The sequence below is a fragment of the Mobula hypostoma genome, chromosome 5 (assembly GCF_963921235.1).
Source record: "Mobula hypostoma chromosome 5, sMobHyp1.1, whole genome shotgun sequence".
In the NCBI taxonomy this organism is placed as follows: Eukaryota; Metazoa; Chordata; class Chondrichthyes; order Myliobatiformes; family Myliobatidae; genus Mobula; species Mobula hypostoma.
Window position 1 is genome coordinate 158,550,036 of NC_086101.1, and position 25,245 is coordinate 158,575,280.

At 41.2% G+C, this 25,245-nt stretch overlaps 1 protein-coding gene across 1 annotated transcript in view; it reads right to left on the reverse strand.

Annotated features, from left to right (window-relative positions):
• Positions 1 to 25,245, reverse strand: part of mrps27 (mitochondrial ribosomal protein S27) — a 113,820-nt gene that overhangs the window by 66,476 nt on the left and 22,099 nt on the right. Inside the window, exon 4 of the mRNA XM_063049219.1 lies at positions 18,470 to 18,528. Within this exon, the coding sequence (XP_062905289.1) occupies positions 18,470 to 18,528 (59 nt within the window). The remainder of the gene's footprint in view (positions 1 to 18,469; positions 18,529 to 25,245) is intronic.

Sequence of the window (25,245 nt, forward strand, 5' to 3'; positions counted from 1 at the left end):
TGCTCTCCCACCTCGTTTACAATTGAATTCCAGTTCTTACTAGAGGAAAAGAATTTTAACAAAGACGAAGATCTCGCTTTAAGGAGATTGCAAACAAGGTCGGAGAGCAGAAACCTGTTTGGATGAGGACTAATCAATCAGGAAGGGCAGACTACGGGGGTACAAATACCACCCAGGCATCATTCCTGAAGAAGATGGCAGAGTTTGTCATCAAAATGTCAGTTATAATAGATAGCTGTACCCAGCTGGAAGCCCAAGGAGTTTATTTGTCACCCATATTAGCTATATTAATGATTTGGACGATAAAGGTGAACTGGATTGGGGGCATGGTAGACAGCAAGGAAGGCTATCAAACCTCTCAGTGGGATATGGACCAGCTGAAAAACTGGCACGTGTCAGCTGTTGCACCCTGGGAGGATAAACATGGGTAAGACTAACACAGTGAATGGTAAAGCACTAAGGAGTGCAGTAGAACGGAGGGATATGTGAATACAAATCCATTATTCCTTGAAAGTGGTGTTACAGCTAGATAGGGTTGTAAAGAGAGCTTTTGGTATATTGTCCTTCATAAAACCATAAGACTATAAGACATATGAGCAGAAGTAGGCTAGTTGGCGCATTGAGTTTGCTCTATTATTTCATCTTGGCTGCTTTATTGTTCTATTAAAACCCTTCCTCCTGCCTTCTGCCTGTAACCTTTGACGCTCTGACTATTCAAGAATCACGAGAGGGCACAGTTTTAAGGTGCTTGGAAGAAGGTACAGAGGAGATGCCAGAGATAAGTATTTTACGCAGCGAGTGGTGAGTGTGTGGAATGGGCTGCTGGCGATGGTGGTGGAGGCAGATACGATAGGGTCTTTTTGGTGACTCCTGGATAGGTACATGGAGCTTAGAAAAATAGAGGGCTATGGTAACTCTAGGTAATCTCTAAAGTAAGTACATGTTCAGCACAGCACTGTGGGCTGAAAGGCCTATATTGTGCTGTAGGTTTTCTATGTTTCTATCAACCTCCTCTCTAAATACAGGTGTCCCCTGCTTTTTGAATGTTCGCTTTACAAAACCTCGCTGTTACGAAAGACCTACATTAGTTACCTGTTTTCGCTAACAGAAGGTGTTTTCACTGTTACGAAAAAAGGCAGCGCACGAAAAAAGCAGCGCGCGATAAAAGGCAGCGCGTGCCCCAAGCAGCCAAGCTCCTCCCCCGGAACTGCATTCTAGCCGGCATTGCTTAAGCACGTGCCTGTGAGCAGCTGTTAACAAGATGAGTTCTAAGGTATCAGAAAAGCCTAAGAGAGCTCGTAAGGGTGTTACACTTAGCGTAAAACTAGACATAATTAAGTGTTTCGATCGTGGTGAACGATGTAAGGACAAAATGAGTTTGGCTTGTGGAAGTTGACGAAGATGATGTTGAAGAGTTTTTGGCATCCCATGACCAAGAACTGATAGATGAAGAGCTGATGCAATTGGAAGAGGGAAGGATAACAATCAAAACCAAATGCAGTAGCGAACGGACCGAAAGTGAAATTGTCCAGGAACTGAATGTGGAGCAACTGCATGAGATTTTCGCTGCAATGATTGCAGAAAAGTACGACTTTAAATTTGAAAGGGTACATAGGTTTAGGGCATATTTGCAGGATGGTTTGAGTGCTTACAAGAACTGTATGATAGAAAAATGCGCGAGGCTAAGCAGTCAAGCATACTGTCATTTTTCAAGCCTTCCACATCAGCCACAGCAGACGACGAACCTCAACTTTCAACATCGAGGCAGGCAGACATAGAAGAAGATGACCTGCCTGCCCTGATGGAAACAGACGATGATGAGATGACACCTCGGTGTCCCACCACCCCAACCCCTGGGCCGCGGAGAATGCAGCGGTAGCCAGGACGCACCCAGCACATCTTTAAGAAAAAAGCTTAAGTAAACAAGCTAATTAATTAGGTTGCTCCTGGCATGTAAATGTCGGCCCAGATCAGAGGCGATTGCCGATTGCGTCACCTCTGATCTAAGCCCACATTTACGTGCCGGGCGGCACCTAATTAATTAGCTTGTTTATTTTGGCTTTTTTCTTAAAGATGTGCTGGGTGCGTCCCAGCTACCGTTACACCACTGCATGCTTCGCGGATTGGTATCGGTCGGTGGCCCAGAGGTTAGGGACCACTGCACCACCCCAACCTCCAACGACTCAGCCTAACACACCATCATCAGTGTGCTCGGCGTTGTCTTCCCGATTCCGGTAAGTGATATACATTATTTCTACTTTATATAGGCTGTGTATTTTTATGTGTTATTTGGTATGATTTGGCAGCTTCATAGCTTAAAGGTTACTGGAGAGAGTGTTTCTGCCAAGAGCGCTTGCATGAGATTTTCACTACGGAGAACAGTGCGGCAATGATTGTAGGAAAGTATTTCTACTTTATATAGGCTGTGTATTTATCATATCATTCCTGCTTTAACTATATGTTACTGTTATTTTAGGTTTTATGTGTTATTTGGCATAATTTGGTAGGTTATTTTTTGGGTCTGTGAACGCTCACAGATTTTTCCCATATAAATAAATGGTATTGCTTCTTCACTTTACAACATTCCGGCTTATGAACCGTTTCATCGGAACGCTCTACCTTTGGATGGTGGGGGAAACCTGTATACAATTTAATGATAAAATACAATACCCTCAATGACTTGGCCTCCACAGATGGCCTTGGCAATGAACTCCACAGATTCACCACCATCCGGCTAAAGAAATTCCTCCTCACCTCTTTTCCAAATGGATGTCCCTCTGCTCTGAGGCTATACCCTCTGGTCCTAGACTCACCCAATATAGGAAGCATCCTCTCCACATCCTCTATCTACGCCTTTCCATATTCGATAGGTTTCAATGAAAAAGGGTCATTTTACCCTTGCAGTTTCTTAGCTCCACTCGCAAGGATTCTACATATTCCAATCCTGTCACCTCTTTCAAAGGATTTAATTCATTATTAGCAGAGCCACCCACCCTCTGCCGACCTGCCTGTCCTTTTGAAACAATGTGTATCCTTGGATGCTAAGCTCCCAAATATGATCCTCTTTCAGCTACGGCTCACTGATAATCATAAATCAAAGTTTTGAGTACAGGAGTTGGGATCTAATGTTAAAGTTATGTAAGGTGTTTGTAAGGCCAAATTTGAAGTATTACGTGCAGCTCTGGTCACCTAACTACACGAAAGACGTCAATAATAAATGGTGGTGGAGGCAAATACAACGTGGTCTTTTAAGAGACTCCTGGATAGGTACATGGAGCTTAGAAAAATAGAGGGCTATGAGTATCCCTAGGTAATTTCTAAAGTACATGTTCGGCACAGCATTGTGGGCTGAAGGGCCTGTATTGTGCTGTAGGTTTTCTATGTTTCTATGCTTCTAATAACATTGAAGAAGTACAGAGAATACTTACAAGAATGTTGCTGGGGCTTGAGGACCTGAGTTTTAGGGGAAAATTGAACAGGTTAGGAGTTAATTAGCTGGAGCATAGGAGACTGTGGGGAGATTTGACAGAAGTATACAAAATTATGAGAGCTACAGATAGGGTAAATGCAAGAAGGCTCGCTTCCCCCACCCCCAAGGTTGGGTGAGACAAGAACCAGATGTCATAGGTTAAGGGTGAAAAGTGAAATATTTACAGGGAACTGGAGAGAGTACTGTACTTCTTCATTCAGAAGATAGTGCGAATGAGGAATGAGCTGAAAGCAAAAGTGGTGGATGAGAGTTCATCTGCAAAATTTAAAAGATCTGTATAAGAACATGGACAGGAGGGGTATATAGGGCTATGATCCAGGTGCAGGTTGATAGGACCATGCAGTTTGGCACAAACTAGATGGATGAATGGCCTGTTTCAGTGCTGCAGTGTTCTAAGACTCTATGTCTCTACATAGAAATAAAATGTTTCAATGGATATCCTTCGCAGGTTGGGCCTGTGACACATTAAGGATCAGGGTACAAGGTGCTATATAATTTGCATTTGACCATGTTGAAGTGGATACCATACTTCAATTAATATTCTTCACCATATTGAGCAAAAGCTATAACTGGATCTTGGTACTGACAGTGTTCTTTATAATTTTGAGAAGTCTGCAGTGTTAGATATGCAAAAAACAATGAATATATTTGATACAGCATTAAACCTGGCCATAGTCAACATGGCTTGGTAATTACAGTTAAAGGTGAAGATGACCTATACATAGTACAAAACATACACATCCCTACTGCATTTACATCATGTGATGGATACAAAAAGGCTTCCAACTCAAACACCAGTTAACAGCAGACTGAAGTTGCATTCAGACAATTCTGAGGTTAAAAGCCTGAAGCAAATTTGACCAAGCAGTCAGGTTCATAACTGGTTTATCTGTACGGATGAACACACTTTCCACTGTATTAACTGGGTTATTTAAAAGGTCATGATTATTTATGCCACTGGCTTTTCAGTAAACCGTATCTCCAGGCTGTTTGCAATTTCTAAATGAGATATAAACAAGAATTCAGTCACTTATATTTAATGTCTTCAGCATTTTGATCACAAGAGCTTACTATGACATGCCTTCAGTTTAAAAATAACATGTTAGTAAGGATGTAATATTTGTAGGATTAGGCATCCTTCTCTTATTAAGTATTTGCTTCCATTTGACTGTCGTGAATTCCATCATAATTCATTGTTGCTCTCAGAAATACTCAAAAACACAAATTTAATTGAGCTAATCCAAAACAAAACAGTTGATTATAAAGCCAAAAATTGTAAATCTTCTCTTCTTAAAGCCCTCTTGGTCCTAAATGCACCTCCTCACATCCACTCTATCTACAGTGCATTTAAAAAATATTTACCCACCACCCCTTGGAAGTTTTCATGTTTTATTGTTTTACAACATTGAATCACGGTGTACTTGGCTTTTTTTGGACACTGATCAACAGAAAATGATTCTTTCATGTCAAAGTGAAAACAGATCTCTACCAAGTGATCTAAATTAATTACAAATATGAAACACAAAATAATTGATTGCATAAGTGTTCATCTCCTTCAAATCAATATTTAGTAGATGCACCTTTGGCAGCAATTATAGCCTTGAGTCTGTGTGGATAGGTCTCTATCACCTTTGCACATCTGGACACTGCAATTTTTCCACATTCTTGTTTACAAAACTGCTCAAGTCCTGTCAGATTGCATGGTGATCATGAGTGAGCAACTCTTTTCAAACCCAGCCACAAATTCTCAATTGGATTGAGGTCTGGACTCTGACGTCGCCACTCCAGGACATTACATGTGAGTTTCACATGAATGAGTTTTTTTTTCCAACAGTGGCCTGCTCTTTGCTGCTCTCCCATAAGCTGCAACTGGTGAAAAGTTGTCGTACGTGCAGTTTTCTCCCATTTCAGTCACTGAAGCTTGTAATTCCTCCAGAGTTGTCATAGGCCTCTTGGTAGCATTCTCACTAGTCCCCTTCTTGCATGGTCACTCAGTTTTTGAGGATGGCCTGCTCTAGGCAGATTTATACTTGTGCCATGATAGTCTTTCCATTTCTTGATGACTGACTTAACTGTACTCCAAGTGATATTCAGTGACTTGAAAATTTTCTTATATCTATCTCCTGACTTGTGCTTTTCAATAACCTTTATGTGGAGTTGCTCGGAGTGTTCTTTTGTCTTCGTGGTGTAGTGTTTGCCAGGATACAGACTCACCAGTTGGACCTTCCAGATACAGGTGTATTTTTACTACAATCAATTGAAACACCTTGACTGCACACAGGTCTCCAAAAAGAGATCTCCACTTAACTAATAATGTGACTTCTAAAACCAATTGGCTGCACCAGTGATGATTTGACGTATTATATTAAATGAGGGTGAATACTTATGCAATCAATTACTTCGTGTTTTGTATTTGTATTTAATTTACATCACTTTGACACAAAAGAATCTTTCTCTGTTGATCGGTGTCAAAAAAGCCTAATTAAATCTACTGTGATCAAATGTTGTAAAACAATAAAACATGGAAATTTCCAAGGAGGTGGGGGAGCACTTTTTATAGGCACTGTGCTGGACCATTCAACATTTGATAGTTTCAAAGAGATTCTGCCCCCCCCCCCACCTCCACCAATCTCATGAACCTTCTTTAGACCCTCTCCAATGCCAGCACACATTAAAACTGCTCACAATATAGCAAGTATATCTGACCAATCCCTTATAAAGCCTCAGCATTACATTGTTCCTCTTATATTGTAGTCCTCTTGAAATGAGTGTTAACATTGCATTTGCATTCATTATCACCAACTCAACCTACAAGTTAACCTTCAGGGAATCCTACATGAGGACTCCCAAGTCCCTTTGCACCTCTGAGTTTTGATCTTTCTCCCCACTTAGAAAATAGTCCACACTTTTATTCCTTCTACCAAAGTGCATGAGCATGTACTTCCCCACACTATATTCCATCTGCCAATCTGTCTCAGTCCTTCTGCAGGCTCTCTGCTCTTCAGCAGTATCATCCCCCCACCTAACTTTGTATCATCCAGAAACTTGGCCACAAAGCCATAAATTCTGACATCCAAATCATTGATGTATAACATGAAAAGAAAAAGAATATAAAAAATACTGACTTCTGCGGAATACCTCTAGTCATCAGCAGCTAACCAGAAAAGATGCCCTTTATCCTCACTCTTTGCCTCTTGCTAGTTATTTCTTCAAAGAATTCCAATAGATTTGTCAGGCAGGATTTCCCCTCAAGGATGATTTCCCCATGCTGACTTTGACTTATTTTATCATGTGCCTCCAAGTACTGCGAAACCTCACCCTTAGTAATAGACTCCAACATCTCCCCAATCACTGAAGTCAGGCTAACTGGACTATACTTTCCTTTCTTCTGCCTCCCTTCCTTCTTAAAGAGTGGCGACACATTTGCAATTTTCTAGTCCTCTGGAACCATTCCAGAATCTAGTGATTCTTCAAAGATCATTACTAATGCCTCCACAATCTCTTCACCAACCTCTTTCAGAACCCTGAGGTGTAGTCCATCTGGTCCAGGTGGCTTGTTTAACTTTGGACCTTCAGCTTCCCAAACATCTTCTCCTTAGTAATGGCAACGACACTCACTTCTGCTCCCTGATATTCTTGAAATTTTAGCATACTACTAGGGTCTTCCACAGTGAAGACTGATGCAAAATACTTATTAAGTTTGTCACTATTTCCTTGTTGCCCATTACTACCTCTCCAGCATTGTTTTCCAGCAGTCTGATATCCACTTTCACTCTCTTTTACTCTTTATACAAGTATACTTGAAAAAAACTTTTGGTATCCTTTTACAGTGGCATACAAAAGTTTGGGCACCCCGGTCAAAATTTATGTTACTGTGAATAGCTAAGTGAGCAAAAGATGAACTGATTTCCAAAAGGCATAAAGTTAAAGGTGACACATTTCTTTAATATTTTAAGCAAGAAAACTTTTTTATTTCCATCTTTTACAGTTTCAAAATAACAAAAAAGGAAAAGGGCCCAAAGCAAAAGTTTGGGCACCCTGCATGGCAGTACTTAGTAACACCCCCTTTGGCAAGTACCACAGCTTGTAAACGCTTTGTGTAGCCAGCTAAGAGTCTTTCAATTCTTGTTTGGGGGATTTTCGCCCAGTCTTCCTTGCAAAAGGCTTCTAGTTCTGTGAGATTCTTGGGCTGTCTTGCATGCACTGCTCTTTTGAGGTCTATCCACAGATTCTTGAAGATGTTTAGGTCGGGGGACTGTGAGGGCCATGGCAAAACCTTTGACTTGCGCCTCTTGAGGTAGTCCATTGTGGATTTTGAGGTGTGTTTAGGTTCATTATCCTGTTGTCGAAGCCATCCTCTTTTCATCTTCGGCTTTTTTAGACGGTGTGATGTTTGCTTCCAGAATTTGCTGGTATTTAATTGAATTTATTCTTCCCTCTACCAGTAAATGTTCCCCGTGCCACTGGCTGCAACACAAGCCCAAAGCATGATCGATCCACCCACGTGCTTAACAGTTGGAGAGGGATTCTTTTCATGAAATTCTGCACCCTTTTCTCTCCAAACATACCTTTGCTCATTGCAGCCAAAAAGTTCTATTCAAAAGGTTCAAAGGAACATCTAAACAAGACTGATGCATTTTGGAAACAAGTCCTGTGAACTGATGAAGTTAAAATAGAACCTTTTGGCACTCTTCACAGTAGAGCCATTGATGTGCAATGGAGAGTGGTCAACCTGTGCCGTCCAGAGGCCCACAATTATCTCTTTCATCTTGTCCACACTGAGACTCAGACTGTTGTTCTCACACCATCTGACAAGCCTTTCTACCTTCTCTCTGTACGCTGACTCATCATTGTTGCTGATACAATTTGTATCTATGTAGTTTGAGCTGATCTGGCAGTGCAGTCGTGAGTCTGCAGCAAGAGCAGCAACAGGGTGCTGTGGATTGGATTTGGATTGCTCCCCCCCCCACCCCCAAATGCTCAGTGTGATGGAGCTTGAGATGTTGCTGCCATCTCAGACTAACTGGGGTCTTTCTGTCCAGTTGACCAAAATCCAGTTGCAGGGGAGGTGCTGAATCCCGACAAGGACAGTTTATCACCACACTCCGATGGATGATCAAGTTAAATGCTGAGCTGAAGTCTAGGTGGGACAGGGCGGAATGGAGGGCCTAGGCTATGGCATCGTCAGTGAACTATTTCAGTAGCTTGGGTGCAATGTAGCTGCAGGATGGGATTTTATACAATCCATTACCAGCCACTCACAACACTTCGTGCTTGATGAAGTTAGTGTAAGTCAGTGCCAATCATTTAAGCCAGTTACTGTTGTTCTCTTTGGCCACTGGAAGGATGGTGGTTGCCTTGAAGCCTTCAGGGACTGTTTCAGAGAGATTTTAAAGATGTCTGTTAAGAGCTCTGTTAGCTGACCACACAGTTCCTCAGCACCTGACCAGGTGTGTTGTCCAGCCCCACAGCTTTGTATGGGTTTACCCTCGCTGAAACGACAGGCAACATTTTACAAATATCTATATCTCTCTGAAAGAAACATTATACTACAGGCTGACTTTCTAACACAGTCAAAAGGAGGCTTCCATTAAATATATGTATTACCTTTCACAGTTTCTTTGGGACAGTAGCTCTGAATAGCAGTAGCACATTTGGAGGATGGAGAGGTGGTGCTACAGAAGCAGTAATAGGTGACACATGCAAAATGCTGCACTGAAACAATATAAAAATCATTTAGAAAGAAAAGCAAAACTCTACTGCTGATCAGAAAAGACCTCTTTGTAGACCAGCTCATTTTCTACTACAAAACCTTAAGTTATGCATTAAGAACAGGATGCAATTTGCCACTTTTTCATTAATATTGCATTGCAGTAAATAATGAGTCATGGTGAGAGCATAGAATTAGTCTGCAGAAAAAGGTAACATTATTTGAATCAGGTGCACTATTTGGTAGGGTGTGGAAATTGTTCAGGAAATGTAACATATTAAATAGTTTTACAGTGAGACTTTTTGTAAAACAGCATTCTTAGTCCTCATGAAAAGTGATTAATCTCAAATGTTGACTCAGTTTCTCTCTGTAAAAATTCCCACAGGCTGTCCAGTACTCCCAGCGTTTTCCATTTTTATTTTAGATTTCTGTGTTATTTTGCTTCTTGATTACTATATTCAATTAGTGGTGGAATTATGATGGGGCAAGAAACCAGCAACTGAAAGTTTGAAAGAGCAAGGAGAGTTCAGGGAACAGGCTTGGGATGACGTATGGCTCTCTCCTTCTCCTCTCTCAAATACATTTATGTAAACTGTTGCTCTATTATACTACACCCTATCCTCGTTATATGCAATTTGGCAAGCACAAGGGCCTCAACAATGAAGTTCATTAGTGCAATCAAACTCATTAATTTTAAGCAGACAGAGAAAATGGAAGAATTAAATTGGGGGGGGGGGAGGTAAAGTGTGACTGTTTCACATCAGGAGTCTCAGGCGCTTAAACATGGCCTCTGCAAAGGAGAAAGCCTGATAGCCTGTTTTCTAAATTTGGAAACTGTCAAAAAGGGAGAATGAAGGAGAGAAATCAGGTCAGGGCTTTCAGTCACAGAATACAACTGCAAACTACAACACAATTATTTGCTCAGTGCTACAGCAAAATATCAGGTCCATAAGCTCAATGGAGAAAATAGCAAAAATACTGTTTCAGCAATGCAACATCCACAGGAGACCCATGGCCACAATGTTTGCTATTAGCAACACTAACATGATTTTTCTATTTATACAGAGCCTGAAACATCTATCCATGAAACATACAAATTAAAAGCAAAAGAAAGTGGATCTGAAATACTCTGTATTAGTTTTCTGAAGTAGTCTTTCTTAGCATATATTGATAAAAGATGTACACACAAGATATTAAAAAATATAAAATGTATTTTTATTGATTTACAAGTAGAATGTCATATGGAATCTGAAATGATGATAGGCTAGCCACGCTGAGCAGAGTGATGAGGTGAGTGGTTGCTATAGTAACTCAGTGATGAAATTTCCTCCAGTGCTCTGCTAGGTGCTAATGCGGTTCCAACTGCACCTGATTTATATCAGCCACGGGTTTCAAATTTGCATTAGTACCAAAATTTCAGGAATTTTTGTTAGGATTATAAAGTAGCAATGATGAGTTTCCTGCTTCATCATATAGTGCACTGCAGTTATAAGTATTTTACTATATCTGCTAAACATGAATTAAATTTCCAACATCGTCTCTCCCCTTGGTATCAGGTTAGTTAAATCTTTCATCATACCAATGCTTTATTCCAAATATTAAGGCACAATTGGAAAACTGTCAATGTCATCTTGCTGATTTTGCACAGCAACCTACTCCATAAATACTTAAGTATTTTTAGAGTAAATCTAATCATAATTGTCAGCACCACTGATTACCATTTAAACAGCTCTGATTTTAAATCTAAGGCAACCCCATTTTATTCAGGAATTGGCATCAAGACAAATAAGTCTCTTTTGGCTAAAAGTAATGGTTAAAAAGGTTAGTACTGCACTTGTGTAATGAAAATGTGGAATAGATGTAACAATGCAGGAAAGTAATGTACTACATGAGAAACCTATTAATTGGTACTGTGCAAGCCAATGCACCTCAATATTAAAAAAAAAGTCTAAGAATGAAAGGAATTAGCATGTTCAGACTGCACAATCCACATCAACATCTCTTAGTATTATATGAACTGCTTTCCTGAAGTTTCCTATGCTTTCAAAGAATTGAAATCAACATGAATTAACGTTGCATATTGTCAAGGAGAAAGCTCATTTAAATATATTTGAATTGTTTTATATTTATTGGTATATTTAAATAATTTAAAGAGGCTTATATATCTTTGAAATTGATTATAGATTTCAAAACTAAAATTTCACAATGGTTTGGAGCATTGATAAAGATAAAACAAAAGCTAATGGAAACATTTAAAATAACTAAATTAAATAAAATTATAAAAATATCTTTCTTCCAGCAATTGATTTCTCCCACTGATCTCAAATGGGAAGTTGTACTTGGTCCAGTTAATCCAGCCCAGATTCAGCAATCAGAATTATCACTGTCAGAAAGAAAATCTGTGGAAGTTCATGCCGCCTCATTGGACTCTTATCAGCAGAAAGCTATTCCATAGCCTCTAGATTTTTTAATCTCTATTGAAAATCTATCATTTAGTTTAAACTGCCATGGAAAAGCTAATTTTTCCTCATAAAATTAAGCATACATTGAAACCTATACAAATTAATTTTTATAGAATTATTAGTATTATCACTGACATATGATATGAACACAAACACGAGGAAATCTGCAGATGCTGGAAATTCAAGCAACACACACAAAATGCTAGTGAACGCAGCAGGCCAGGCAGCATCTATAGGAAGAGGTACAGTCTACGTTTCGGGCCGAGACCCTTCATCAGAACTAACTGAAAGACATATGATATGAAATTTGTTTTGCCACAGCAGATCACTGCAAAGTATATCAATCTATAAATTGCAAAAACAAATAGTACAAAAAGTTATGAGGTACTGTTTGTGGATTCATGGATCATTGAGAAAACAGACAGTAGAGGGGAAGAAGCTGTCCTGAATCGTTGAGTCTTCAGACTCCTGTATCTCCTTCCTCATCTCATAAAAATGTCATAATGATGATAAACCTTATAAAAAAAGCTAGCAAACTCTGCATAACAGAATATCAAAAATATATCTGCTCCATAAATCTCCATCAACTAAGAATGCAATGTACACAGGAAATCAAAAATTGTTTCTAACAATATTTACTTATCGGTGAAGCCCTGACAAGAAACTTCTCAGCATGTCACTGACTTCCCTGTTTGAAATTATTTTTGAAGACATGTCATTGCTTTTGATCAATGGCCCAGCAGTAAGACTCACTAGCATGAAGATTTCAGTTTTTCACCACATTTATCGGTCCAGTACCATACTGTCCAGGGTCCACAGGAGTGAGATATGCTAACTAGTGCAGTGGTGTTGCAGCAACAACCTGGCACTCAACGTCAGTAAGATGAAAGAGCTGACTGTGGACTTCCAGAAGGATAAATACCAATCCTCATAGCGGGATCAGAAGTGGAGAGAGTGAGCAGTTTCAAGTTCCTGGGTGTCAAGATCTCTGAGGATCTAACCTGGTCCCAACATATTGATGCAGTTATAAAGAAGGCAAGACAGTGGCTATACTTTATTAGGAGTTTAAAGAGATTTGGTATGTCAACAAATATACTCAAAACCTTCTATAGATGTACCATGGAGAGCATTCTGACAGGCTGTATCACTGTCTGGTATGGGGGGGTCTTCTGCACAGGACCGAAAGAAGCTAAAGAGGATTGTAAATTTAATCGGCTCCAACTTGGGTACTAGCCTACAAAGTACCCAGGACTTCTTCAAGAAGTGGTGTCTCGGAAAGGCAGCGTCCATTATTAAGGACATCCAGCACCCAGGGCATGCCCTTTTCTCACTGTTGCCATTGGGTAGGAGGTACAGAAGCCTGAAGGCACACACTCAGCAATTCAGGAACAGCTTCTTCCCCTCTGCCATCCGATTCCTAAATGGACATTGAACACTTGGATACTACCTCACTTTTTTAATACATAGTATTTCTGTTTTTTGCACAATTTTTAATCTATTCATGTATACTGTAATTGATTGAGTTACTTATTTATTATTATTTTATTTTGTGTTTTTTTCCTTCCATATTATGTATTGCATTGTACTGCTGCTGCTAAAGTTAACAAATTTCATGTCATGTGCCAGTGATAATAAACCTGATTCAGAAATATGGGTTCTAATACGTCTCAATCAAAAGCAGAGACACTGACACTGTACTACCAGACAGAATAATTTTTGGAGTAAATTTTAGCTATTGCAAAGTTTGCTTGAAATTTTTCCCAAGTTTACAACTTCAAACCTGACTCCACTAATTTTGGCCTGATTATGGAAAGGCTAACCAAGGCCCACAGGACATACAACACAGACTCCCATCGATCACAATCTCTCACCCCAAATGACAAAATTCTAAGCATAATTTCAGGTCTAGTTTGAAGTTTAATAAGAAGTATGTTTTTCTCTTTTAAGGTGATTGATTGTTTTTTAGATGGCATTTTTATTTACTGGACATCTCCATATTATATAGAATGCACTGAACAGAAATTGTCAAACTGGCAACAATCAGGCATGGACTGATGTACAGCATAATATTTGCACTGTATAAATGTTAGGCAATATGGACAGGATGGTTAGCATTAATCATAAATTCAGCAGAATAGGTCATGTAAATGGTGTGGCTACAAGCACTAGAGACTGGAAATCCTTGGAGGAGTCACTTATCTCTTGATACTCCTGATGGAGGGAGGAGAAGATGGCGACGTGACGCAGCGCGCGCGGCCTCTCTGGTGAAATGATATCGTATTTGGTAAATAGGGGGCCATACACAATCCTGATTTGATGGAGACGGACGTGAGAAGCACAAAGAAACATCTGGAGAAACTTCTGAAGTGCCTGGTTCGCTGCTGCTGCTACTGTACGATCGAGAATCTCTGGAGGGAAAGGCCTCAAATCCTCGGCTTTTCCTGTTGCTGGCGGCCGGAGCTGGGTTCAAAGCACTCGGCAGAGATGGTGCTCGGTGTCGGAGGGCTGGTCGGAGGCTCGAAGTTTTCGGACAGACTGAGAGTTGGACTGTGGTCGGGTGCTTCCAGGATGCTGCATCGGCAAGTTTGCGGCACTGGAAACTCCTGGCAGGAAGAGTTTTCTTCCTTCTACCGTCTGCGTGAGATGTTGGGACTTTCAAGAGACTTTGAGACATTTTTTACCATGCCCATGGTCTGTTCTTCTATCAAATTAAGGTATTGCTTGCACTGTTGTAACTATATGTTATAATTATGTGGTTTTTGTCAGTTTTTCAGTCTCGGTCTGTCTTGTGTTTCTGTGATATCACACTGGAGGAACATTGTATCATTTCTTAATGCATGCATTACTAAATGACAATAAAAGAGGACTGCATGTCCTCATAATCTAATCTAATCTAAAACTTCAGATTTTCCACCATGTAAAGCCAAAATTCAAGAAAATGTTGGAATACTCTTTTACCCACCTGGATGAGTGTAGCTTTTCAAAACTCAACTCAATCCAGAACAGACTATCCACATGATTGATACAATATCCACCAGCCTAAACAATCACTGCTTTCACCAATCATAAAGTGCACAGTTCTTCATCATAGGCAGTTCAACAACCAATCCCAACCCACTATCTCCATTATTGAGGACAAGGGTGCCAATTTCACTGGAATACCATGATCAGTCAGTTGCTTTAAGGTCCTAGTCACTCTTGTATAATACATTTACAAACACATGCATACAATCACGCAACATGAATGGTTCACTAGTATGATAAGACAGACTCCTGTCCTCACAATCTACCTCACTTATGATCTTGCATTTTATTGTCTACCTGCATTCCACTTTCTCTGTAGCTGTTGCACTTTATTCTGCATTCTGCTATTGTTTTATTTTGTACTATCTAAATGCAATGTGTAGTGACTTGATCTGTATTAACAGTATGCAAGACAAGCTTTTCACTATACCTCAGTACACGTGACAAATAATAAAACAATTGCAATTCCAGTGTCATCCTCCTTGTGGCTTCTTGCAGACACAAGTACTTAATACTTATAAGTTAAAATAAAAAGAACCAACACATTCTTTCTCCACAACACCACAAACTCTTTAACACTGAGATGGACATTCAGACTAACGTGGACCAATTACAAAGTCATTTCTGTGTCTTTCACTATTAAAGGACATCAAGAACAATGATGCCGGAAAGATCCGTAGACTTGCAGATTACCTCATTATTAAGAATCCACCATACTATCATTCTTGTAAACAAGTTAAAATAGTTAGCTGTTAACTGAAAGCTACCAGGCAGGTTTAAAATGTTATGCATGGAGGGAATGGAAAGGAAATGAAACCATAGAAACCATAGAAAAACTACAGCTCAGAAACAGGCCTTTTGGTCCTTCTTGGCTGTGCTGAACCATTTACTGCCTAGTCCCACTGACCTGCACACGGACCATATCCCTCCATACACCTCCCATCCATGCATCTGTCCAATTTATTCTTAAATGTTAAAAAAGAACCCGCACTTACCACCTCGTTTGGCAGCTCATTCCACACTCCCACCACTCTCTGTGTGAAGAAGCCCCCTCCCCAATTTTCCCTTTAAACTTTTCCCCCCTCACCCTTAACCCATGTCCTCTGGTTTTTTTCTCCCCTAGCCTCAGTGGAAAAAGCCTGCTTGCATTCACTCTATCTATACCCAGCATAATTTTATATACCTCTATCAAATCTCCCCTCATTCTTCTACGCTCCAGGGAATAAAGTCCTAACCTATTCAACCTTTCTCTGTAACTAAGTTTCTCAAGTCCCGGCAACATCCTTGTAAACCTTCTCTCCACTCTTTCAACCTTATTTATATCCTTCCTGTAATTTGGTGACCAAAACTGAACACAATACTCCAGATTCGGCCTCACCAATGCCTTATATAACCTCATCATAACATTCCAGCTCTTATACTCAATACTTTGATTAATAAAGGCCAATGTACCAAAAGCTCTCTTTACGACCCTATCTACCTGTGACGCCACTTTTAGGGAATTTTGTATCTGTATTCCCAGATCCCTCTGTTCTACTGCACTCCTCAGTGCCTTACCATTTACCCTGTATGTTCTACCTTGGTTTGTCCTTCCAAAGTGCAATACCTCACACTTGTCTGTATTAAACTCCATCTGCCATTTTTCAGCCCATTTTTCCAGCTGGTCCAAATCCCTCTGCAAGCTTTGAAAACCTTCCTCACTGTCCACTACACCTCCAATCATTGTATCATCAGCAAATTTGCTGATCCAACTTACCACATTATCATCCAGATCATTGATATAGATGACAAATAACAATGCACCCAGCACTGATCCCTGTGGCACACCACTAGTCACAGGCCTCCACTCTGAGAAGCAATCCTCTACTACCACTGAAGTCCATATAGACAACATCCACTGCCTTCCCTTCATCCACTTTGCTGGTAACCTCCTCGAAAAACTCCAATAGATTGGTCAAACATGACCTACCATGCACAAAGCTATGTTGACTCTCCCTAATAAGTCCCTGTCTATCCAAATGCTTGTAGATCCTGTCTCTTAGTACTCCTTCCAATAATTTACCTACAACTGACATCAATCTTACCGGCCTATAATTTCCCGGATTACTTTTTGATCCTTTTTTAAACAACGGAACAACATGAGCCATTCTCCAATCCTCCAGCACCTCACCTGTAGACACCGATAATTTAAATACATCTGCCAGGGCCCCTGCAATTTCAACACTAGTCTCCTTCAAGGTCCGAGGGAATACTCTGTCAGGTCCTGGGTATTTATCCACTTTAATTTGCCTCAAGATAGCAAGCACCTCCTCCTTTTCAATCTGTACAGTTTCCATGATCTCACTACTTGTTTCCCGTAATTCCATAGACTTCATGCCAGTTTCCTTAGTAAATACAGACGCAAAAAACCCATTGAAGATCTCCCCCATTTCTTTTAGTTCCGCACATAGCCAACCACTCTGATCTTCAAGAGGGCCAATTTTATCCCTTACAATCCTTTTACTCTTAATATACCTGTAAAAGCTCTTTGGATTATCCTTCACTTTGACTGCCAAGGCAACCTCATGTCTTCTTTTAGCCCTCCTGATTTCCTTCTTAAGTACTTTTTTGCACTTTTTATACTCCTCAAGCACCTTATTTACTCCGTTTCCAATACATGTCATACAACTCTCTCTTCTTCTTTATCAGAGTTGCAATATCCCTTGAGAACCAAGGTTCCTTATTCTTATTCACTTTGCCTTTAATCCTGACAGGAACAAGCTCTGTACTCTCAAAATTTCTCCTTTGAAGGCTTCCCACTTACTGATCACATCCTTGCCAGAGAACAACCTGTCCCAATTCATGCTTTTTAGATTCTTTCTCATTTCTTCAAATTTGGCATTCTTCCAGTTTAGAACCTCAACCCTAGGACCAGATCTATCTTTATCCATGATCAAGTTGAAACTAATGGTGTTATGATCACTGGAACCAAAGTGCTACCCTACACACACTATCTATACCTCTAACTATTGAGTCCCCTATCACTACCGCTCTCCTCTTTTTCCACCCTCCCTTCTGCACTGCAAAATAATAATGAAAAATAAAATCAAATTATAATTATGGAAAAACAGGATTCTGATTTTAGCATCTCATTCCAAAACCTGCTCAATCAGGCCCTCCATTGATCAGGGTTGACCATGAATGTTGCGTGCTAGTTGTCCATGCAAGCCAGGGCAGTACGATATGCAGAGCAAGCCAATGCTTATGCAGCAGGCTCTCCCTCTCAACACAACTGATGAATTCAAAGGAATGGCAAAGTCCAATACAGTTTTGCACTGCAGCATCACAGGAGTTGCAGTCAGCACTGAACTCAATGTAGGGACTCCAGCTCTGGGCTTTCCCTTGGGGTTTACTCCTGAAGCCTTCCCCATGACTGGGTATGGCTACAAGATAGTGGAGGTTTGAGATTAGTTTTCCTTCTGAGATGAGCTGCCAACTACAGCTGACGAGCCCCATCTGCCCAAAATGACTGGTTTTTAGGTGCCAGTGACCCATGTTTGCTCCTTCTCCTGTCAGTGGAAACAGTTCCGCTGGGCTTAGCAGCTAAACCACACATGAATGCCAGAAGTTGGACTTGGTTGTCATAGGCTATTTGAGACGCACGCCTTTGCTCAATTACTTTCAGCTAAAAGCAGGCCATTTAGCTCATCTGATCTAAGCCAATGGGCATAGAATAAAACAAAGTTCTGCTTGTTTATAGTACAGCTCTGCAAGAAACTTAGCAAAACAGGAAACTATACTTACCTGTAAAGATAATATTCAGCTTGGTCAATCTCTTCTCTTGTGGAAATGTTGTCAATAAACTACAGAAATAAAAAAAAATATGAATTTACAGCAAAAGTATTTTATAATGCTCTGATAAGAGACACTCTGATGCTCTCACCTTGTTTCTCTCATTCCAGAGGCACCAGCTGATTTAGTGAGTGCTTAAAACATTTTCTGTTTAATACTAGAATTCCAGGATCAGTGATGTTTTAGTTTTGTAGAAGCACTTATAATGAGGCACACGGTTAACGTCCACCCAGACACTTTAAACAGTAATCCTATCAACAGGATAGTACAACATAACATTTGAGAGAGCAATACTCTGATCAAGCAGAGTCAGCATTCAGCATGATTTCACCAAGGGAATATCAGGCATGACAAACTTATCAAGAGTGTTTTGAGGAAGTATCATTCAGAGTAGATAAAGGGGAACCATTAGATCTAAACTACTTGTATAGAAGGAAACATTAGATGTAATATACTTGGATTTTCAAAAGGCATTTGACAAGGTTCAGTTAATTTATCACATCTACACTGAAACCTAGAGTGAAATGCGTCATTTGTGTTAACAATCAACTCAAACAAAGGATGTGATGGTGCAGCCAGCAAAGGTCACCATACACTTCACTGCCCACAATGTTCAGCAGAACACAAACAAGAACACAAAAATACAAAACAACAACAGCAAAATAGCTGTTTTACTATTGTCGTCCCAGCCACTCACACACACACATACCCTAGGACAGGCTGCCTCTGGAGTCTTGGACACTCTTAGACACTGGGCCTCTGACTTCTGGACTCACCGACTTCGGTCTTCGACGTCCAGTATTGACCCCAGGATGTGCCAATCATGGGACTTTGAGCCTGGCATGGACATCCGATCCCAGGACCAGCCAAACTTGGGGATCATCAGCCCTCGTCCTTAGGGGCTCCCAACCATGGTGGACTATGGGGATTGCTTGTATTTGTCCTCTGCACCTACTGACCTGATCCCTGGGGATCATCGGCCTTCAACTGCAGAGCACTCCAACCTGGACTCCAGCACTGGATCCTGGCCTTGACCACTCACACCCTCTCATCACTGTCCCCAAAACCTAACATGACACCTATCTTCCTGCACTGTGCCCAAAATCACCCCTATGGATTAAAAGAAGACTTTATAAAGCATTGGTGAGGCCTCACTTGGAGTACTGTGAGCAGTTTTGGGCTCCTTATTTTAGAAAGGATGTGCTGAAACTGGAGCAGGTTCAAAGGAGGTTCACAAAAATGATTTCAGAATGGAATGGCTTGTCATATGAAGAGTGGCTCTGGGCCTGTATTCACTAGAATTCAGAGAATGAGGGGTGACCTTATTGAAACCTATCTAATGGTGAAAGGGTTTGATGGAGTAGATGAGGAGAAGATGTTTTCTATGGTGAGAGAGTCTAAGACCAGAGAACACAGACTCATAATAGAAGGGTGTCCTTTTAAAACAGAGATGAGGAGGAATTTCTTTAGCCAGAGAGTGGCGAATCTGTGGAATTCATTGCTACAGTCAGCTGTGGAGGTCAAATCTTTGGGTATATTTAAGGCACAGGTTTATAGATTCTTGATTGGTCAGGGCATGAAGGGATACAGGAAGAAGGGATGAGATTGGGGCTGAGTGGAAAATTGGATCAGCCATGATGAAATTGGCTGAGCAGACTTGTTGGGCCAAATGGCCTAATTCTGCTCCTATATCTTATAATCTTGTGGTCTAAAAAACAATGAAGTCTGAACCATTATTTCAATGGACATACAGGTACTTCACAGAAGGTTACTCCACAAGATAGGAGTTGATGTATTCTAAGTGATATATTGGAATGATATATAATAGATAATAAATAAGATGATAGGCTATCAAGCAAAAGCAGCGCACAAGGGGATCACTTGCAAGCAATGCGCAGTGTAGCTGCAAAAGTTGGAAATGTTGGAATTGTAAAGTTGTTCACTTTGGAAGGAAGGGTTATTACTCAAACGGATAAGGATTGCAGAAAGCAGTAAAGACTTGGGGATTCTCATGCATGAAAAATGTAGCAGATTATGGCAGAGACTTTTCTTTCAAATGGGTTGGAGTATAAAAACAGGAAGGTCATACTGCAACTACATGAGGTCCCAAGGAGACAGCATCTTAAGTACTGCAAATGGTTTTTATTACCTTATTTAAGGAAAAATATATCATCATTGGAAGGTTCACCAGGATGATTGCAGGGATGGAGGGATTGCATGGAAAAAATGAAATAATGGATTTCTTCTCATTGGAAATTAGAAGATTTGAAACATCTAAGATTCTTTGGGGACTTGCCAGAATAAATGCTGAAAGACTGTTTCCCATTGTCAGAGAATCGACAGCCAAATGCCTTCTTTTTTTTTAGCATGATGGGTGCTTATTTAAAACTGACAGAAGGAAAAAATTCTACATAAATAATTATGAATTTTAGGAATTCCTTGCAATTTTAAATTCTTTTAATATATTCAAAGCTGAGACAGACAGAATTTTTAAAATAAGGAATCACTAGGAGCAGGTGAGAAAGTGGACTGGAGGAAAGTTGGGTCAGCCATAATCTTAATGAATGATGGAGCAGCCCTGGGTCTACTCCTATTTCTTAAAGCCCAACAATACATCTTATTTTTACTCCTGCTGTCAAACAATTCAGAACATTTTACAGGTATATTAAGGGTAAAAGGATTGTAAGGGATAAAATTGGTCCTCTTGAAGATCAGAGTGGTCGAATATGTGCGGAACTAAAAGAAATGGGGGAGATCTTCAATGGGTTTTTTGTGTCCGTATTTACTAAGGAAACTGGCATGAAGTCTAGGGAATTAAGGGAAACAAGTAGTGAGATCATGGAAACTGTACAGATTGAAAAGGAGGAGGTGCTTGCTATCTTCAGGCAAATTAAAGTGGATAAATTCCCCAGGACCTAACAGGGTATTTCCTCGGACCCTGAAGGAGACTAGTGTTGAAATTGCAGGGGCCCTGGCAGATATATTTAAAATGTCGGTGTCTACGGGTGGGGTGCCGGAGGATTGGAGAATGGCTCATGTTGTTCCATTGTTTAAAAAAGGATCGAAAAGTAATCCGGGAAATTATAGGCTGCTAAATTTGACGTCGGTAGTGGGTAAGTTATTGGAGGGAGTACTAAGAGACAAAATCTACAAGCATTTGGATAGACAGGGACTTATTAAGGAGAGTCAACATGGCCTTGTGCGTGGTAGGTCATGTTTGACCAATCTATTGGAGTTTTTCGAGGAGGTTACCAGGAAAGTGGATGAAGGGAAGGCAGTGGATGTTGTCTACATGGACTTCAGTAAGGCCTTTGACAAGGTCCCGCATGGGAGGTTAGTTAGGAAAATTCAGTCGCTAGGTATACATGGAGAGGTGGTAAATTGGATTAGACATTGGCTCAATGGAAGAAGCCAAAGAGTGGTAGTAGAGGATTGCTTCTCAGAGTGGAGGCCTCTGACTAGTGGTGTGCCACAGGGATCAGTGCTGGGTCCATTGTTATTTGTCATCTACATCAATGATCTGGATGATAATGTGGTAAATTGGATCGGCAAATTTGCTGATGATACAGAGATTGGAGGTGGAGTGGACAGTGAGGAAGGTTTTCAAAGCTTGCAGAGGGATTTGGACCAGCTGCAAAAATGGGCTGAAAAATGTCAGATGGAGTTTAATACAGACAGGTGTGAGGTATTGCACTTTGGAAGGACAAACCAAAGTAGAACACACAGGGTAAACGGTAAGGCACTGATGAGTGCAGTAGAACAGAGGGATCTGGGAATACAGGCACAAAATTCCCTAAAAGTTGCGTCACAGGTAGATAGGGTCGTAAAGAGAGCTTTTGGTACTTTGGCCTTTATTAATCTAAGTATTGAGTATAAGAGCTGGAATGTTATTATGAGGTTGTATAAGGCATTGGTGAGGCCGAATCTGGAGTATTGTGTTCAGTTTTGGTCACCAAATTACAGGAAGGATATTAATAAGGTTGAAAGAGTGGAGAGAAGGTTTACAAGGATGTTGCCGGGACTTGAGAAACTCAGTTACAGAGAAAGGTTGAATAGGTTAGGATTTTATTCCCTGGAGTGTAGAAGAATGAGGGGAGATTTGATAGAGGTATATAAAATTATGATGGGCATAGATAGAGTGAATGCAATCAGGCTTTTTCCACTGAGGCTAGGGGAGAAAAAAAACCCAGAGGACATGGGTTAAGGGTGAAGGGGGAAAAGTTTAAAGGGAACATTGGGGGGGGGGCCTCTTCACACAGAGAGTGGTGGGAGTGTGGAATGAGCTGCCAGACCAGGTGGTAAATGCCGGTTCTTTTTTAACATTTAAGAATAAATTGGACAGATACATGGATGGGAGGTGTATGGAGGGATATGGTCCGTGTGCAGGTCAGTGGGACTAGGCAGAAAATGGTTCGGCACAGCCAAGAAGGGCCAAAAGGCCTGTTTCTGTGTTGTAGTTTTTCTATGGTTTCTATCAATCAAACCTATTGCATAAACTAACATCAACATACTGCATAGTTGGTAGCTATCTGACAGTTTCAGCAACGCAATAAACAAATGGCACAGCATAAAATCATTCATCATGCTTCTTTTACCATTAAATCAGCTCAACAAGCCTGGGAGGGTAGACTATTCTTCTAGAAAATCTTTCGCTCAATTGAAGATGTGGGTTTTGTTAATGTGCACCAGTTAGTTCTTTATTAATGTTTTTATTTCATGTATGCCTTCAGCAAGAAGCAAAATTGTGCATCTTGAAGGATGCAGTTTACTTGCAATGGATGACATCCAGTGTGGTTTGTGGGTGGGACCTTATTTTCTGCTTTCCTATAGCCAGTTGCTGTTCGTGCCCTGTGGGGTTGATACTGACAGCTTATTGGGAGTTGTGTAGCAGGTAAAGTTCAGTACTATCAGGGTGTGAGCCTTGGTCAGCATAAATCAAATGATAGTGGGCCATATTATACAGACATCCCACCTCTCCCGGAAGTTCCGGGAGTCTCCCCGCATATTGATAGCGGCTCTCTGACGCCTGCAAATTATATATTAAAACCCGGAAATGAATTTGTTTGAGAGAGATAGAGATAGAGAGAGAGATAGAGAGAGAGAGATAGAGAGAGAGAGAGAGAGAGAGAGAGAGATAGAGAGATAGAGAGATAGAGAGATAGAGAGATAGAGAGATAGAGAGAGATAGAGAGAGAGAGAGAGATAGAGAGATAGAGAGATAGAGAGAGATAGAGAGATAGAGAGATAGAGAGAGAGAGAGATAGAGAGAGAGAGAGAGAGAGAGAGAGAGAGAGAGAGAGAGAGAAAGAGAGAGAGAGAGAGAAAAAAAATCCTGATTGGTCTCCCTATGTGCTAAGTAGACCTATCAGTTTTCTCTGTAGGCGGGCTTTATAGTGGACCTCTCTCTCTTTCATTGTTCATCAGTTCAGTTTAGTGTCCTACAGTGCCATGGCAGAGTGTTCCATAAAAAAGAAAATATAAAACGTACTTCAGCCCAGACTACACTAAAGTGTACCCCTGTCTAATAGGGGTCAAAAATAATGACCGCATTGCTTGCTGCACTGTTTGCAACCGTGACTTTTCTATTGCCCATGGTGGGTTAAATGACAGTAAAAGAAATGTTGAGGTGAGTAACACACATCAAAGTTGCTGGTGAACGCAGCAGGCCAGGCAGCATCTCTAGGAAGAGGTACAGTCGACGTTTCAGGCCGAGACCCTTCGTCAGGACTAACTGAAGGAAGAGTTAGTAAGAGATTTGAAAGTGGGAGAGGGAGGGGGAGTTCCAAAATGATAGGAGAAGACAGGAGGGGGAGGGATGGAGCCAAGAGTTGGACATGTGATTGGCAAAGGGGATATGAGAGGATCATGGGACAGGAGGTCCGGGGAGAAAGACAAGTGGGGGGGGGAACCAGAGGATGGGCAAGGGGTATAGTCAGAGGGACAGAGGGAGAACAAGGAGAGTGAGAGAAAGAATGTGTGTATAAAAATAAATAACGGATGGGGTACGAGGGGGAGGTGGGGCATTAGCGGAAGTTAGAGAAGTCGATGTTCATGCCATCAGGTTGGAGGCTACCCAGACGGAATATAAGGTGTTGTTCCTCCAACCTGAGTGTGGCTTCATCTTTACAGTACAGGAGGCCGTGGATAGACATGTCAGAATGGGAATGGGTTGTGGAATTAAAATGTTTGGGCCACTGGGAGATCCTGCTTTCTCTGGCGGACAGAGTGTAGATGTTCAGCAAAGCAGTCTCCCAGTCTGCGTCGGGTCTCGCCAATATATAGAAGGCCACATCCGGAGCACCGGACGCAGTATATCACCCCAGTCGACTCACAGGTCAAGTGTCGCCTCACCTGGAAGGACTGTCTGGGGCCCTGCATGGTGGTAAGGGAGGAAGTGTAAGGGCATGTGTAGCACTTGTTCTGCTTACAAGGATAAGTGCCAGGAGGGAGATCAGTGGGGAGGGATGGGAGGGACGAATGGACAAGGGAGTTGCGTAGGGAGCGATCCCTGCGGAATGCAGAGAGAGGGGGGGAGGGAAAGATGTGCTTAGTGGTGGGATCCCGTTGGAGGTGGCGGAAGTTACGGAGAATAATATGTTGGACCCGGAGGCTGGTGGGGTGGTAGGTGAGGACCAGGGGAACCCTATTCCTAGTGGGGTGGCGGGAGGATGGAGTGAGAGCAGATGTGCGTGAAATGGGGGAGATGCGTTTGAGAGCAGAGTTGATAG